At 44.1% G+C, this 16,486-nt stretch overlaps 2 protein-coding genes across 2 annotated transcripts; both read left to right on the forward strand.

Moving 5' to 3' along the window:
* The first annotated feature begins 624 nt into the window (after positions 1 to 624).
* Positions 625 to 3,869, forward strand: tlr18 (toll-like receptor 18). Its single transcript, XM_070966969.1, has 3 exons — positions 625 to 1,610; positions 1,950 to 3,132; positions 3,405 to 3,869. Exons 1-3 carry the CDS (start codon positions 625 to 627, stop codon positions 3,867 to 3,869), a joined length of 2,634 nt encoding a protein of 877 aa, XP_070823070.1.
* Positions 3,870 to 7,746: 3,877 nt separating this feature from the next.
* Positions 7,747 to 15,858, forward strand: s100a1 (S100 calcium binding protein A1). The gene is made up of 3 exons (XM_070966453.1): positions 7,747 to 7,799; positions 14,358 to 14,521; positions 15,639 to 15,858. The coding sequence occupies exons 2-3, from the start codon at positions 14,381 to 14,383 to the stop codon at positions 15,825 to 15,827; spliced, it is 330 nt and encodes a 109-aa protein (XP_070822554.1). The 5' UTR covers positions 7,747 to 7,799; positions 14,358 to 14,380; the 3' UTR covers positions 15,828 to 15,858.
* Positions 15,859 to 16,486: the final 628 nt, after the last annotated feature.

Genomic DNA, 16,486 nt, shown 5'->3' on the forward strand with positions numbered 1-16,486 from the left:
AGAGCTCTTAATGAATGTAGAGTGACGTGTGTAGCCTGTTCTCTGCGGTGTTTCTTGTAAGGTTCACTTGGCCTGCAGAAGAAACTATATGTCAGTTTATTCTGTGAGGGCACATCCGGGATTTAGCGGGACATGAGAGAAAATGGATCAAAGATCTTGTCGAGGCAGAGATTAAGATTTGTTTCTTTCTTCTGTCACATCACGGCTCGAGCATCCTGATTTCTCCGTTGTCTCTCAATGCTATCTGGCTCTGGGGGTTTCCACGAATTACATGCCAGTTGATTTCAGAGGACTGGTTTACTGCTGTAGCCGCAATCTGTTTTGCTCAGCATGATGCAGTTTCAATAGATATGCATTTTCCTCCATTATGTAAACATTTGATGCAGTGACAGCCCAGATTAAGATGCTAAACAATGTTTACTGAAAAGTAAACATTTTTTGGCACTTTGCTTACGGATGAGTTGAATTAAATGTCAAACAGAGATGGAATAAAAGATTAAAAAGACACGGAAAAAGCATCCAGAAACAACTCAAATCGATGTCCGGACACTATTTCACTGCAAAAAACGACACAATGCCAACATCTAAGCTGTCCTCTTCTTGTTTGCTTACAGGTCTGTCATAATGATTTGGAAATTGCTTCATTTTAGTACTTTCCTTCTTGGAGCACTCGCATCCCCAACTCCGTCTTCACCCCTCACCACCAACGCTGACAGAGGACTCTGCTACATCTACAACTCTGGCCGCTCTGCAGACTGTCTGGGAAGACAGCTTGAAAGTGTCCCATGGAGACAATTTCCATCCACACTGGAAGACATTGATCTTTCCTACAATAAGCTTCAGGCTGTCCACGCTGACGACTTCGTCCGCCTCCCTCGGCTGCACATCCTTAAGCTGCAGTACAATAACATTTCACACATTGACAATGATGCTTTTAAAAACAACACGCTGCTTGAGCATCTTGACATCTTCAATAACTCCCTGCAAGAAATTCCTGCCACAGCGCTGACTCCTCTCCTGAATCTGAAAGAGCTCTACATGTCCAATAACCTTTACAAACATGCCACTTTAGCTGATAGCTTCTCCAAATTTGTTAAACTCAGTGTTCTGTCTATGGGGGGCTCTCTGGTGATGGGTCTAAAGAAAGCTGATTTTCAGCCTCTGAAGAACATCAGGTTACAAGGCTTTGCCATCAAATGTTCCTCCAATCTAAGTTACTATGAGCCTGGAAGTTTAAAGCTCATCCAGACAAAGCAGATGGGATTTGATATGGCCATAGACAAACGACCTAACGCTCTTCATCACATGCTACGTGACCTTGCCAACAAGACCTTCAGCGTCATCCAGTTTCGCAACTTATTTGAATTTATGTACTACTTGGGAGAGGAGGACATTTTCCAGGGTTTGAAATATGTCAAAGCACATCAGCTCATCTTTCACAGAGGGAAATTCAATGAGAATCTCCTGAGGATGGCTTTAATGAACTTACAAGATGCCCCTGTCAAACGGTTGAGACTTCAGTACATCGACTTCGCCCGTTCACCTACATTCATTGATGGCGGAGCAGGTTCCAGCATCACAGACCTGGCACTGGATAAGTTAGATCTTTGGTGAGTATATACTCAGCATCATGTGCCAGCAAATACAAATCATTTGCTGATCATGTCATATATTTCTAGACCTATAATAGGTCGATACTGCCCCGTGATGTCTCACAAAGCAGTTACAGTCAGTTCAACTATCAGAACTAATAGTCAAAGCAAAACATCCTTGCACCAAGAGTGCAAAGGACTTTTTATCCTTAAACTAGACTTTTCGTACAACTCTTTGGTACATACAAGCAATATATTTAATGCTTTTCAATAATCACAAAAAGCTCAGCGTGAGGGGACTGAGTATTTGCTTTTCATTTGCACATGCAGAACATTACAAATCTCTGCTTCTTGCAGGTATATCAGCAATCCTGATGTGCTGCGATTTGACTGGCGCTTCACCTGGTTCAACAAAATAAAGGAATTGTCTATTCAGCATGTGTACTTCAACTCTGTACCTTGTGATGCCTGGATTGAGATGGAAGGTGTGGAGTTTCTGGATGTCTCCAATAATCGATTAAAGAATGAGTTTATCTTCAACCAGCGGTGTCATTACAAGGGCACCATGCCAAATCTTCACACCTTTAAGCTGAACAACAATGACCTGACCAGTCTAAAAGACTTGTCGTTGCTGACAAGAGAGTTCCAGCAGTTGCAGGTGTTGGAATTTAGTGACAACAAACTGGGATCTGCTGAAAACAGTCGGGATTGCGTTTGGCAAAAGAATATCACTCAGGTTATTGCTCACCACAATCAATTCGTAAGTGAAGCCCTCCGCTGTCTGCCCACCACTGTGCACTACTTGGACCTCTCCTACTGCAACCTGGACCAGCTGGACATTGGGTACTTTGAGAAAGCCACCAACCTTAAAGTGCTCCTGCTGAGTGGGAATAAAATCAAGTTCATCCCATCTAACTGGAAAAGTCCATCGCTGCAGTCACTAGCTTTGGATGGGAATTCGTTCGGTCTCATCAGCCAGGCATCCTTCCGGGACATGCCGCAACTGTCTCATCTGAGGGCAGGGAACAATCCTTACCATTGCACTTGTGAGCTCCATGCTTTCGTCCAGGACACAATGTCAAAAGGAAAGGTTAACCTCACAGACTGGCCTTGGAACTACAGGTGTTACCACCCAGAGGCTTTGCTCAACACGGTCATATCCAGATACCTCCCAGCTCAAGTGGCATGTGATGTGAGACTAGTTATCATCATCAGCGTTGCAACCACTGCAGCGGTGATCTTGATACTGATGCTGATTTGCTATATTTTTGACCTCCCGTGGTACACTAAGGCCACATATCAGATCATCAGGGCCAAATACAGAGCTCACAAGGAAAACGGGGCAGGGGAATCAGGGACTTTTACCTATCACGCCTTCATATCCTACAGCCATTCTGATGCAGACTGGGTGAGGGACCAGCTTTTGCCCTGTCTGGAGAACAGCAGAAATCCCTATCGTCTGTGTGTTCACGAGAGGGACTTCATGCCAGGAAGATGGATCATCGATAACATCATTGACAACATTGAAAACAGTCGCAAGGTAGTAGTAGGTAGTTTTGAATTGACTCATACATGTCAAGCGGGATTTAGAGTGTTTTCAGAGTTTCTGGCATTTTCAAAAAGAATTACAATGCAGAACAACAGCTTTCATCAGTGCCAGTGCCATACCATTTCCCGAACATCTAAGGCACTCTTTCACACAGGATCACCCTAACTAGCACAACCCAAAACTCATCATATTTTAAGTGAAAGAAAATATTACGGTCAGTTGTAATGCATGTTTTCTTTTCCTTTCTTTGTCTCCATCCTCAGGTAATCTTTGTCCTCTCCCGGCACTTTGTCAACAGCGAGTGGTGCAACTACGAGCTGTACTTCGCTCAGCAAAGAGCCATAGGAAAGACTTTTAGTGATGTCATACTAGTAGTGAAGGAGCCCATTGATCCCAGCTCCTTACCAAGTAAGTACTGCAAGCTTAAGAAGATGCTGAGTACCAAGACGTACCTTGAGTGGCCCCAGCAGGACAACCAGCAGGCTTTTTTCTGGGTGCAGCTGAAGAGTGTTCTGGGCAAGCCAACAATGACTCGGGAGGGGGCCCACAGTGTTAAGAGCAGAACCTCATCTGTGGGCGGCGTTTCTGTGATTGAGCTCCCCGTGGAGGATAGGAGGCCTGAAATAGCAGCACCAAAAGCAGACAAAGACGAAGAACACAAGATTATTAGAAGACACGATAATGAGCTGTCAAATCAGAGACAAATCCCAATGGTGGCAACAGGTTAAAAAACAAAGACTGTATGATTCCTTCAGTATTGTCTCAGTACAGGCCTGAACTCAGGTGACCTTTTGTGTGCAGGTTAAATAAAGCTGGGAGCAAAAGCCAACGTCTCATTATGATGATGGACAATAACACGATCCCTCTCTGCCCATGGCGCTCTGTCACTTTATCCCCGAGGGCCGAGCCGATGCCCTCTGCTCCGCTCTCCCTCTGAGCATCTCAGACTGGCTGCCCTGCTGACAGGTGCTGAAAGGCCACAAACTCAACGGCTCAAATAAGATCTCCCATGTCGCACTCTGGATAACAAGCGAGGTGCCAGAAAGATGTGTTGACAGGAGCCACATTGTGAAAAGGCAGTGTTCTGTTACATTCTTGGCCCTCAGAGGTATGAGATCATGCATGTTCCCACTCTGATGTTCCAGTGGCCAAGTCAAAGGCCACACAAGTCATTTAATACCAACACTTCAGAGGCTACAATGTGTTTTAGGGAGATTAGCCCGAATGCTGGGTGCATAAAAATCACATGAAATCTTTGTAGATAATTGGATTCAGCGCTGCCAGCACTGCATGCCAGCTCAGTACAGGCAATGCTTTGAGATATTTGGCTCTGTGGCACAAGTTAAGCAAGTGATAGTACAGAAAAATGAATCAGAAATGTAGAGCGCCAACACTTTGTATTTATATCCGCTCATTCAGTGTGTGCTAATTAGCTCATCATTTTGAAGTGGCTCTCCATAGGCCTTCTAGGGTTTCGTGCTGTTGCTGTATTAAACAAGCGCATGCATGGTCAGGTAACGACTAATTTGATTGCAGCCAAACATCTGTCTTAATTTGATCTGGTTGTGTCCTCCAAAGTCTCTGTTTTCAAAAGGCTCACAAGGTGTTTTTATATAGGATTAGACTGCATAATAATTTTAAACTCATCCTTTACAGGTTTACTTAACCACACAGACACACATGTCTGTCCACCTGATTACTATTCTGTGAGTCTAATGTTGACTGAGGGAGTTCTGGATGACATGTCAGTGCACCTGTTGGCACATCCAGCCACTTGGAGCAACATTAGCATTCACTGGGAGTTCTTTTCTGTGCATCCGGTCAGTGCAGTGTTCCTTTCAGCTCTGGTTTGGTCACCTGTAACTGCTGAGAGGAAAATCTGTCTCTTTTCCTGCTACATGTTCCACTTCCTTGACCATCTAACTAACTGCCTGTTTGCCATTTGGTGCTGGGCAGGTATGTAGTGCACACCTGGTTTATCAGAGCTGTTGCAGGAAACAGTGTTGACGAGAGTGAACCAAAGGGGGCTTAAAAGCATAATGGGGCAATAATTCTGAAGGGGTTTGTCACTATGATTGACACATGAAACTCGACGTGTTAATCATTAATACTGAAAAAGAAACTGTAAAAGAGCTGAAAGGAAACTTTAAATGTGTGTATCAGACCTACAGCTAAATTTTCATTACTCACTCACAATCTGCACACATGTACAGTATATAGAATCAGAATTTAAGGCTAATTTCCCTTTGAGTGCGAAACAAGGGGCATGTTGTGTGAATGAGCGTCAGTGTTTGAACTTCAGGTGTCGTCACACATTTACAAGCCTAACGATAAAAACAATGTCAGCAGAAGTACAAAAGTGTGTGATAATCTGCCAGATGTCAATAATGTGAATGTAAACTTGCAGCCATCCTACAGGTTTGTGGTTTGAAGGAAGCAACCTTCCAGTTCGTTCTGGAAAAAGCATGTTGTTTGTTTTTTAAACATGGTTTCTTGTAATGACTGAAACCTTCCTTCTACAGAAGACAGATGTAAAGCCTTTATCATTGTTTTGAAGCAGCAGCTCTTTCTGTTATTTTTGATGAATCTGGGCTCACACTTGTGTTTTGATGGTTGATGTTTCTTGAAAGCATTTTGGGGAAAATTACTTCCTTCCTTTCACTTTTGCATAATATTGTAGCAACTTAAGAACAGTCACAGAAACCGTCTCCTCTGTCTGGAAACCCTGACTCCACATGTTTGCAGAGGTTGCAAATGGCCAGCAGAGGACACCCTTGAACTTGTAGAAATCAATAGTGAATCAGAATTTGCATGAATGACGAATAAACAGGCTGCAAAAGTCTGCACCGATGCAAATGTGAAGTGTTTTATGCAATAAAAGCCTTATCTGAAAGTAAGGCACCCAAAGTCTTAAAGCTGTTGTGTGCACAATCATGTATGCAAAACAGATTTTGACTCCTTGTATGTCGATGCTTTCTGTATTTCCTGCTCCAGTTATCTTATTTACAGTGCGGTACATGTACGTGGCTCATTTGTATTATTTGAAAATGTCGGGCAGCCATAAGTCTTACAATGCAATATTCATGCATTATGATGCAATCAGACAGAAACTGTTGGTCATGACTGTAAAAGAGTGATTATTTTGGATGCCTGTCACTCATCCATCGACTTGTAGAGCTCTGCAGTTGATCAGAGACGGTCGATTTGGTTTCCCAAATAAAAGAGATGAGAGGCTGTTTTTCGGGCTCATACATCCTGTCAGTCTCAGTATCACTTTATTTCAAACCAAGAACAGAAAATCTACACATGGTCTGAGAAAACGTCTGTTTTTCTTCAATCATATAGCCAAATGTTGAATTGAGAAACATTACTTTGCTTCACAGTAATGCTCCCAAACACATTTTAACTCAGTTTGCTGCGACAGCAGGGAAATGATGTCACTGGATAAATGAGATTTTCAGATGTTGTGTATAAAATATTGCACTGTGCAGGCAGCATGTTTTTGTTGGTGTGTCCTAAATGCAAAGCTGAAGAGAACCAGAGCCTTTAAAATGATCTCATATCATAACTGCTGCGACTCTTTCTGGCAGTGCTGGATCAAATGCACTTTGCTTTGGAGAAATGAGCCCCAAGTTAACTTTTAACGAGAATCATGCAAATATCCATGAAGCCTTTGTACCGGTCAGCTGGAGATACGATGTAAATCAGCCCTGATGGTTTGCATTCAGTGAAAAGACGATTTCAGTCGACTGGCCTGCACTTAATTTGTATTGCTACTCAAGCTGCACTCAAGCACAATCATTCCCTTAATTGCAAATGATGTGACGGGAAAGCATTAGTCACGCCTAATAAGCATAAGTGAGGCCGAATAAAGTGAACACAGGCAGCACAGAGAGAAAAGCCGTGGCAGGAAACTGGAGGAATGGTGGAAGCATTTCTCGGATTATTTGTCATTTTGCCTTTGAACTTCAAGCATAATGTGTCACATAAAAACAATGCAGACCATGCAGTGACAGCAGGCTGCAGGCTGAAGGACACTCCATGTTGATTTATTCACTGAGTTCACTGTAAACAAATATTAGAAACTACACATAGAGCGCAACTCATTATGAGTTCTTAGATTAGCGATGGAACACTGAGGAGACACATGTGGTCAGTAATTCGTCAGATATCCTTTCACCTTTGATTTAAAATAATCCCACTCATCCTGTTGACTGTTGGGATCTGACCGAGCTGAGAATTGAATTAGGAGCTAAATTGGTTTCTAATTTGTTTGGTTAATCTTTTTTTGTGAAATATAAATTCTCCCATAATGCTCCCTTGGTTCTGTTGAACACGCTGCTTCACTGCATATCTTACTGATGCACCTAAATGGTCATAATCCGTGTTGTTAGTTACAGCTGTGCTTTTTGCAGCTATGACCAGGTCAGAAAGTATCAGATAAAAATAAAAATGAAAGGTGTGCTGTGCTGTGCCGCGCAGGTGCTCTGCGCCGCATGAGGTTGCCTTACATGGCCAGGTGGCTCACCTGTGCTCCCTCTGTCCGGGGGGAGGCGTCTGATTTGGATGCATTTGCACACAGGTGAGAGGAGCCCATATAACTGATGAGATGAGACCTGAAGCCACTTCCACCAGCACCTGCTAGCGTCACAGTCCAGGTGAGTCCCTGCTGTTTCTGTCTAAGCTGAAGGAGGTGAGCGCGGTGAGACTTCACTTTGTTCAGGTGCGCTGGCGTCTGCAGTCTGCTTTTAACATTTCCAAAATATCCGTGCTTTAGTCTCTGCCTTGGTTAATTAACACCAGCCTTGCATTTGACATTCAAGCCCTTTAATTAGCTCCCTGATCGCGACGGGAATAAATGATTAACGGCAATTAGCGAGAGTAATTAAGGGGATGCAGCGCCGCATGATCCAGAGAAGTGATGCAGCAGCTTGTTCTCAGACACTGAGAGTTGAACTCTCACAGTCTCTCAGGCAGGTATAGAACCGTCCTGCATTATTGACGAGCACGTCTCTCCTATAGATACGAATAATAAAGTATGAAACATGACCAACCCGTGCGGCTAATCCTCCATGAAGGCACCGTTTATGTACCGTAATGCAAGCCGCGATCGGGACGTATTTTGCGCCCTGCAGGGGGGGTCTGGCCTTTGTCCTCCCCTGGCTGATGAAGGTGGGGGGTAAAATGGCTCAGCCCCCCCACCCCGACATGTTTCTTTGCATGTCATTTTAAAAATATGAATATATATGTATATGAAATATTATTTTCTATGAATTGTTAGAGTTGTTTAGCGCCACACACATTTTGCTTTTGCATAAGCATTCATCATTAGATGAAGCATCGGCATGAAACAGCAGCACAGCTTTGCTGCCACTTACTGTGTTTTCACAAAAATGAAAGATGTTGTACTGGACTGCACTTTATTGAAATGTGTCGTCAACCTAATGTATATAAAGCACGCGGAGGAGCCAGAAGTTGGGTCAAAAGGACCCGCCTTCACTAAACCCCCAAAATGAAGTAGCTTCATTGAATTTTAAATACCAAATCTATTTTGCCTGAAGAAGCAACTTGTCATTCACCACAAAGAGTGTGAATACCTGAGTTTTACCTCTTCACATGGCAGAAGATTTGCATTTATACAGGAGACGCCACTCGTTATCAACTGTATTTTTTACTTTATAGGTGGCAAACAATATTTGTATAGTATTTCTATAGCCTAAGAGAGTAGCAGAAATGTGCTGAAAGTAATTTTGAATGCATTTTTATTTATCCCAATAAGGAACTCTTTTGTTAAGTTTGTTGCCAGTGAACAATGTAATAAAATACACAAAACAAAACAACATAACTCAGTCAACTGATGAGCACATGCAGTGCAGTGTGCAGGACAGTGTGTAGGACAGTGTGTAGGACAGTGTAGGACAGTGTGTAGGACAGTATAGGACAGTGTGTAGGACAGTGTGCAGGGCAGTGTGTAGGACAGTGTGCAGGACAGTGTGTAGGACAGTGTGCAGGGCAGTGTGTAGGACAGTGTGTAGGACAGTATAGGACAGTGTGCAGGACAGTGTGTAGGACAGTGTGTGGGACAGTGTGTAGGACAGTGTGTAGGACAGTGTGCAGGGCAGTGTGTAGGACAGTGTGTAGGACAGTGTGTAGGACAGTGTGCAGGGCAGTGTGTAGGACAGTGTGCAGGACAGTGTGTAGGACAGTATAGGACAGTGTGTAGGACAGTATAGGACAGTGTGCAGGACAGTGTGCAGGACAGTGTGTAGGACAGTGTGTGGGACAGTATAGGACAGTGTAGGACAGTGTGTAGGACAGTATAGGACAGTGTAGGACAGTGTGTAGGACAGTATAGGACAGTGTGTAGGACAGTGTGTAGGACAGTGTGTAAGACAGTGTGTAGGACAGTGTGGAGGACAGTGTGTAGGACAGTGTGTAGGACAGTGTGTAAGACAGTGTGTAGGACAGTGTGTAGGACAGTGTGTAGGACAGTGTGTAGGACAGTGTGTAGGACAGTGTGGAGCCTTTGCAGATATATGTCTTCCACCTGCAGCACACGGTGTTGTGTGTGTTTTACAGTCCTTCTTTGGCAGCAGAACTGACTCCTCTTCCTCTTCCTCTTCCTCGCCCCGGCTGGGGCAGTGGTGAGGGCCGCTGGATCCTCAGCTCGATCACGAGGCTTCTGTGGGGAGATGCTCCCTTCTTTCCATGAATGGGCTCACAGGTGCCTTTCCCAGCTGCTCCAGGATCAGCCTCCTCTTGTTCTGCTTAAGAGGCATCCGGGTAGTTTGGATCTCTCTCCATATCACAAAGGCGTTGTGGGAGGAAACATCAGTGATGTTGTGGTGGATGAGCAGGGGCCCGCGGGCAGTCATCCTTCTGCAGCTGCACGTTCCAGCCACCTTGTTTAGGCTGTCCACGTGCTGCAGCTGTAGTCTAGGATGATGGCTGGCTTCCTGTCCTCACCATCGCTAATGTCAGCCAATAAAAACAATAAAATAAACAATAAAATCGATAAAACAAACAAAACCCCTTGGAACATTTATGACAAAAACAAACAAAAAATGCTCTGACGCTATGACGTCACTCGCAGCAGGCCTGTGACGTGTGTCGCGTGAACATCAAAGGTATCAAATGCAGGCGCGCGCATCAAAGCCCTGCTGCTCTTCAGTCCACACTGTGATGTATGTAAGGACTGATCAAAGGACTTCACGCATTCACAGTGTTTTGGACTCGAGGAAAAATTTGACAAGCGGTATTTTCATTATTTTCACTTAATTTACAAACGACATTTGTATTATTTTCACTTTATTGAACTCCAACAACAAAAACAATGCCGATCTCCCTTCTTGGTCATACTGTGCCCCGATGGCTCACCAGTACTCTGTCTGGCCTGTTCAAATCTGAACCGGAACCTGATCACACTGGTTCACCGAGTGCTCACACGGCAGAAAGCCACGAGCCATCTCCAGATGTGGCGTCACCAGTCCGGACAGACTTCAGTCAGCTCCGCTCGCTGTATCGGAATAACCGCACACTCTCTCTGGCCATGGGGCCTCTGGCTAATGAACAGGGGAAGAATAACACCTTTGCATCCGCTGAATCTTTGACTCGCAGAGTTCAACGTGACAGGTGTCTTTGGCCTCTGCCCCCCCCTTACCACGCGCCTCCAGCTGCGGCTCGCCTGCTCGAATCCGAACCGGGACCTGATCGCACAGGTTCACCGAGCGCTCACCCGACAGAAAGCCACGAGCCATGTCCAGATGTGGCGTCACCAGTCCGGACAGACTTCGGTCAGCTCCGCTCGCTGCATCGGAATAACCGCACACTCTCTCTGGCCATGGAGCCTCTGGCTGATGAACAGGCGGAGGATAACACCTCTGCGTCCGCTGACTCTGTGACACCTGTTGGCAATGAGACCACAGTGTTTTCCAGAGCCCGTGCGAGCATTGCAGCAGCTCTGACCACCCTCAGCAGAATCACTTCCGCCACGAAAACAATAGTCGCAAACTTCGCCATCGTGCTGAGAAACGGGGCAGCAGCAATTGTGCGTTCAGGTGCATCATATTCTGCTGTGGCTGTGTTTTTCTCCGTCCTCTGCTTGACTTTATACATTCATTGTCTTATCGTTCTGTTGCGGTTGCGGACCATGAACACTTCACCCGGCCCATTGATCCACGCTGACTCTGTTGTGGTACATGTGGGCAACACACGACTTCAAGTAGGCCGACTGCGCTTGAATCTGTTTCCATGGTAGAAAAAATCCAACAGGCTGCTCTCTAAACGACAACTATTGCATATTCTGTTTTGAACACATCGGGTCGTACAGAGCCACCGACACCTGAACCACCGACTGAGGCGGACCCTCGGAATAATTGCTGAGGTTTTCCCATTCAACACGCCCCCCCCGGTCCGCGCTGACATCGTCATAGATCAGGGTTTACTCCGGGTGCTCCGGTTTTTCCCGCTTGTTAAATTAACAACAACAAAAAATATAATATAATATAATATAATATAATATAATATAATATAATATAATATAATATAATTCCATTCATGTCTCAATAAAGATGAAAACGCTTCCATTCCAGCTCTTGATGTCATTTTAGACTTGAACAAAGGACTCATTTAGCTCCTCCTGTCACAACAGCAGCCTGATGATTGATGTCCTCGAAAACAATGTTTGTCTCTGCATGTTGTCTCATTAACGCGGACAATAAACATGTTTACTGTGGGACAGACGGCTTCTAAATGTCCTTCAGTGCACACGCTGATGCTCCTGCAGCTGTGTGATTCTGCGTTCATTGATTTTTCGCTTTGATCTTCACAGTTGGACGTACAGGTGTAAAGGGCTCATCATGGCACACCTGCGCTGGCTGATCATGTGATTAACCTTAAAGCTAGAACACCTTGTGGCTCTAACAGGCCATCCGAGAACTTACTGTTTGTTTTTACATGTTTACACTCATTACACGCGTTTGAAAGCTAATTTTCACAATAAACACCAACAGCTGACAGAACTGATTTTAAAACTGAGGCAACTCACCGATGATCCACAGATCAATAACTCCAGACACAAACGGCCTGGAAACATCCAGAAGATCCACACGTGAAAATACTCCACAGAAAGATGTTTTCTTCTTTCAAATCAGATATAAAGTGAAGGGCGTCATTTTGTGTGTCATCGCTCTGTGGAGTCTGAAATTTCAAATGGACCAATCACGATCCACCATTGGAAGCTGAGCAAGCAGTAACCAATAACAGTCTGAGCTGAACAGAAGGGCTTTGTTGAGATTGCAGATTGAGCCAATCGTAATCGAGTTTGCAGATGACTGACACTTTGAATAGCCAATGAAATTCTTATTTATGCCTCCAGTAAAGATATTCAGCGCTGATAGAGATATTACGCACATCGAAGTGATGCTCTTAGAAAATGGCCTCTATATAAAGATATATGGCCAAAATAAAGGTATAGACACCTTAAATATGCTTACAGGTGGCCAAAATTAGATTTCATGAGTATAAATCGATATTTATGTAGATAAATATATTAGTAATTTTACTAATAAATGTTCAGGGTGTTACCTTTTCAGAAGAGTCCAAAACCATACTTGTTGTCCAGCTGGTTCAAGAACAGCCTTCTCTTTGCTTTGGGTATGTCTTCAACAGGTTGCTCATACTGTTGGACTGGTGTGATGTTTAATTATGACTGTTGCTTTTGTGGGAAGAATGGGTGAAAATCCCCCAAACAAGAACTGAGACCCTGAGCTGGCACCAAAAACTGTTTACAAGCTGTGGTACTCGCCAAAGGGGGCGTTACTAAGTGCAGTGTATGTATGACTTTCTTATCTCTGGACCACAGCTGGACCAATAAATCAGTCAGACCAATGTGTTGGCTTTTTGTGGATATTCACTGTGAAAACTATTCGAGCCCCTCAGCTACAATACACTCTAGTGATGTGAAAACAAATGTAGTGAACATTTGGTAAACAGTCTAATGATACAAACATGAGTGATTTTTGAGACCCTCTTTGAGAATTTAAGTCCATCCCTCATGCGCCAAAGCTTCTAGCTCGCTAGTATTCTTTGGTTTCCTTGCTGCCGATGAGAAATGTCAGTACAGAAATGGCAATATGAAGGTTATTTGTGTTATAGAATAATTACTATTGGCTCTATCAATGTACTGTATCAGCCTGTAAAACCCAGTACTGGTCAGGTTGTATATATGCTAGCAGTTTTCCCCTGTTTCCCGTCATTATTCTAAGCTAAGATAAGCACCTGCGTGCAGTAGTTAATTAAAAGTGAGTGGTATCGAGGTTCTCCTCTAACTCCCTGCAAGAAAGCAAATAAGTGTATTTCCCCAAATTCCCACCTGATCCTTTAAAACTGGAAGGTCTGCAGTCAGTTACAGGTACAGGCATTTGGAGGACATGAATAAACTCAGCAAAGAATCAACTGATCGACTTTGATTCCTGCTTCAGTGTGCTTTCATTCGGCTGGAGTGACCTTTTAAAACAAGAGGAGCTCTGTAGAATATGAGGCGCAGGCTGCAGTGGAGCATCAGGGATGAAAACATTCAGAGGCGACGGTGAAGTCTGAGCCTGCAGAACGTCTAGTTGTTTTCCTTCATATTTTTTCTTTTTACTTTAAGGAAAGCTCTGCATCTAATGTGTGTGCCAGTACATAAAATCTTCCCTGAACCATCTCACCATCTAACCCTTCAACCCTCCGCACAGCCACATCTTTGTTAACCAGATAACTGCAGTGTTCTTCAGCCTCCTGCTGAATAAAAACCTCATTTTTTCTTCCTGCACTCGAGTTGATGGAGGCAGCTGGTTCTCTGCACACAGATCTGAATCACACTCATACACACATCTGATCTTAGCTGTAGAGTCGTTGGTGACTCCAATTTTTGGAACGGGTCCAATCTGGAGCGAGAAGCTGCAGCCCTGAAAATGGCTGCAGTGTAATTCCTGCAGACAACTGTGTACCATCAAAAGAGCTTCCATGAAAATTGCTTGTTTTTGCCACTTAGAGCCTCAGATTGTTACTCTGTCTCATGTTATGGGAAGGATCAAGTTACCTTTCGAATGTCTTTTTAATGCTTTCCTCCTCTTATTCCTGCTCAGAGGAAATTGTTGGACATTTCCTTTCGACTTCAACTCGTCAGTAATAACATTGTTTTTCATAGTGATTCTCTTGATTTGTCCTTCCAGGCATTAACTTTAAAACTGAAACGATGTCATCCAACCTGCAAGCGGCTATGGAGGGCCTCATCACAGTGTTCCACTCCTATTCTGGAAAAGAAGGTGACAAGTACAAGCTGAGCAAAGCGGAGCTGAAGAACCTGTTACAGGGAGAACTCGCTGACCTCCTGGCAGTGAGTATCTTTTCTACACATGGATGTTATGTTCAGAATCCAAATGTAACAAAAAGTTTTGCCTCACCTAACAATACGTGCAGTTTAACACAAATTAGATAGCAGTAGTTTAATTTCACAGCAATGGCAACTACTAGCAACCAAGAGACAACTTTCAACACTCTTCAAGAGCTCTTTATTGAATGAGATGAAGTGTAGTGGCTAACTGGTGGTGATGAGTAGTCTATATGTTGTATGTATGTTGGGTCTATTTCCCAACATACTTTTGTTCTGTGAGGTTCGCACATGCATAAATGTGCAAAGTCAGAATCACCAAACTCTCATAAATTAACTTGTTCATTGGTTTCAGCCTGATGAGGGCCACCTCTTCATAAGGGGGGCTTTTCCCATGAGCTTTCATCATTAGCATCATCAGCGTCACTAAAACCGCCTTCAAGGCCGCCTGCTCTGCACGGTGTGTGGGCAGGTTTCATTTCAGAAAGTTAGACAAGACTAAAAAGAACTTCGAACTGCAGAACTTCAGCAGCTGTTATGTTGGAAGGACCAAAACAATTAGAAAGTATTAATACAGCTGCCAACGAGGTGTCATCAGAGCAGCGCCGTGGCAGAAATAAAGGAATGCTTTTACAAGTTATATAGGCTAAAAGCATCATTCTGAAGGCAAGCTGTCCTTGAGGGGTATGAGAGGTGATCACTGCTGGCTGCAGCAGAGGAGGATACTGGACCATGACCTCCATAAATACCCCGAGGCAGTTCAGAATGAGAGAGCATCTGCTGGAATACACTGGACAAATGCTGCTGTTCTGACATATGCTGAAATAAAACAGAGCATCTAAAAAAAACCTCTTCTGATGATGATGATGATGATGGTGGTGGTGGAGAGAATGTTAATTTTCTGCAAATTCTCTTAAAACCCGCATATATGCCATTCAAGAGCCAGTTTGCTGGACGAGTGGTGCTCGCATGCAGCTCATTGTTGGGTTCGGATGAGAACAGATTTCTTCTTCTTCTGTCGTGTTTTGGGAAAGACTATGATGATTAGCTTAGCATCCCAGAGGGTTAGGGTTAGGGTTAAGGTCTCTGTAGTTCCGTTTTCATCGTGATGCTTCTGTTTTAGGCCAGCAAAGACCCCATGGTGGTCGACAAGATTATGAAGGATCTGGACGAAAACCAGGACGGCGAGGTGGACTTCCAGGAGTTTGTCCTTCTGGTTGCTGCGCTGACCGTCGCCTGCAATGAATTCTTCATAGACTACGATAAGAACTACAAGAAATGCCAGGACAACCCTGCTGCTAAGAAAGTCTAAATTTTCACATTAAATCAGTCACCCTGTCTTTACACAAACCTTAATCACAGTAAAAGATGCATCACTGCTAACAAACTCTGTTTGTCTTTGTGCTTGAACTCTTCCATCATAATAAAGATGGTATCCTGTTTTCACATGTCTCTTATTTTAGGAAGAAAGATGAACTGCTCGATAATGTCTTCAAACATTCCTGATGTTTGTCCCCTCGGGACAGTTTTTAGCATCTTTTTCTCCATCCAGAGAGTAATATAAGATCTGTTCACATGTGGACTCTCTGAGCTTACTGGTAACCTCGAGCAGCACCCAGTATCTGATGGGGTTCATTCACGTCGGCCTGCTGGTTCATCCCTTCATCCCAGTCCAACAGTTCGCTGCTCATCCAGCAGCTCTGCTCCTTCTGCTCTGCTCTGAAAGGAAAACGCTGAAGACTGTGAGGTTCATGCATCAGACACATGACGGCTGTGCATTTCAAAGAAAAGCGTAGGGTCACTTTAATGACGCACTGCAGGCACGAAGGCTTCATTCAATCAGGAGAGCGTTTGGAAACCATTTGAGTTTGTCTCTGAATCGTTCCCTTCTTTGTAAAGACAGGGTTGCATTATTTGTACATCAGGTGCTTGATTACTCCTGGTTTGACCTTTTCTTCCCGTGTGAAATGA

Source organism: Chaetodon trifascialis, chromosome 7, assembly GCF_039877785.1.
Source record: "Chaetodon trifascialis isolate fChaTrf1 chromosome 7, fChaTrf1.hap1, whole genome shotgun sequence".
Lineage (NCBI taxonomy): Eukaryota > Metazoa > Chordata > Actinopteri > Chaetodontiformes > Chaetodontidae > Chaetodon > Chaetodon trifascialis.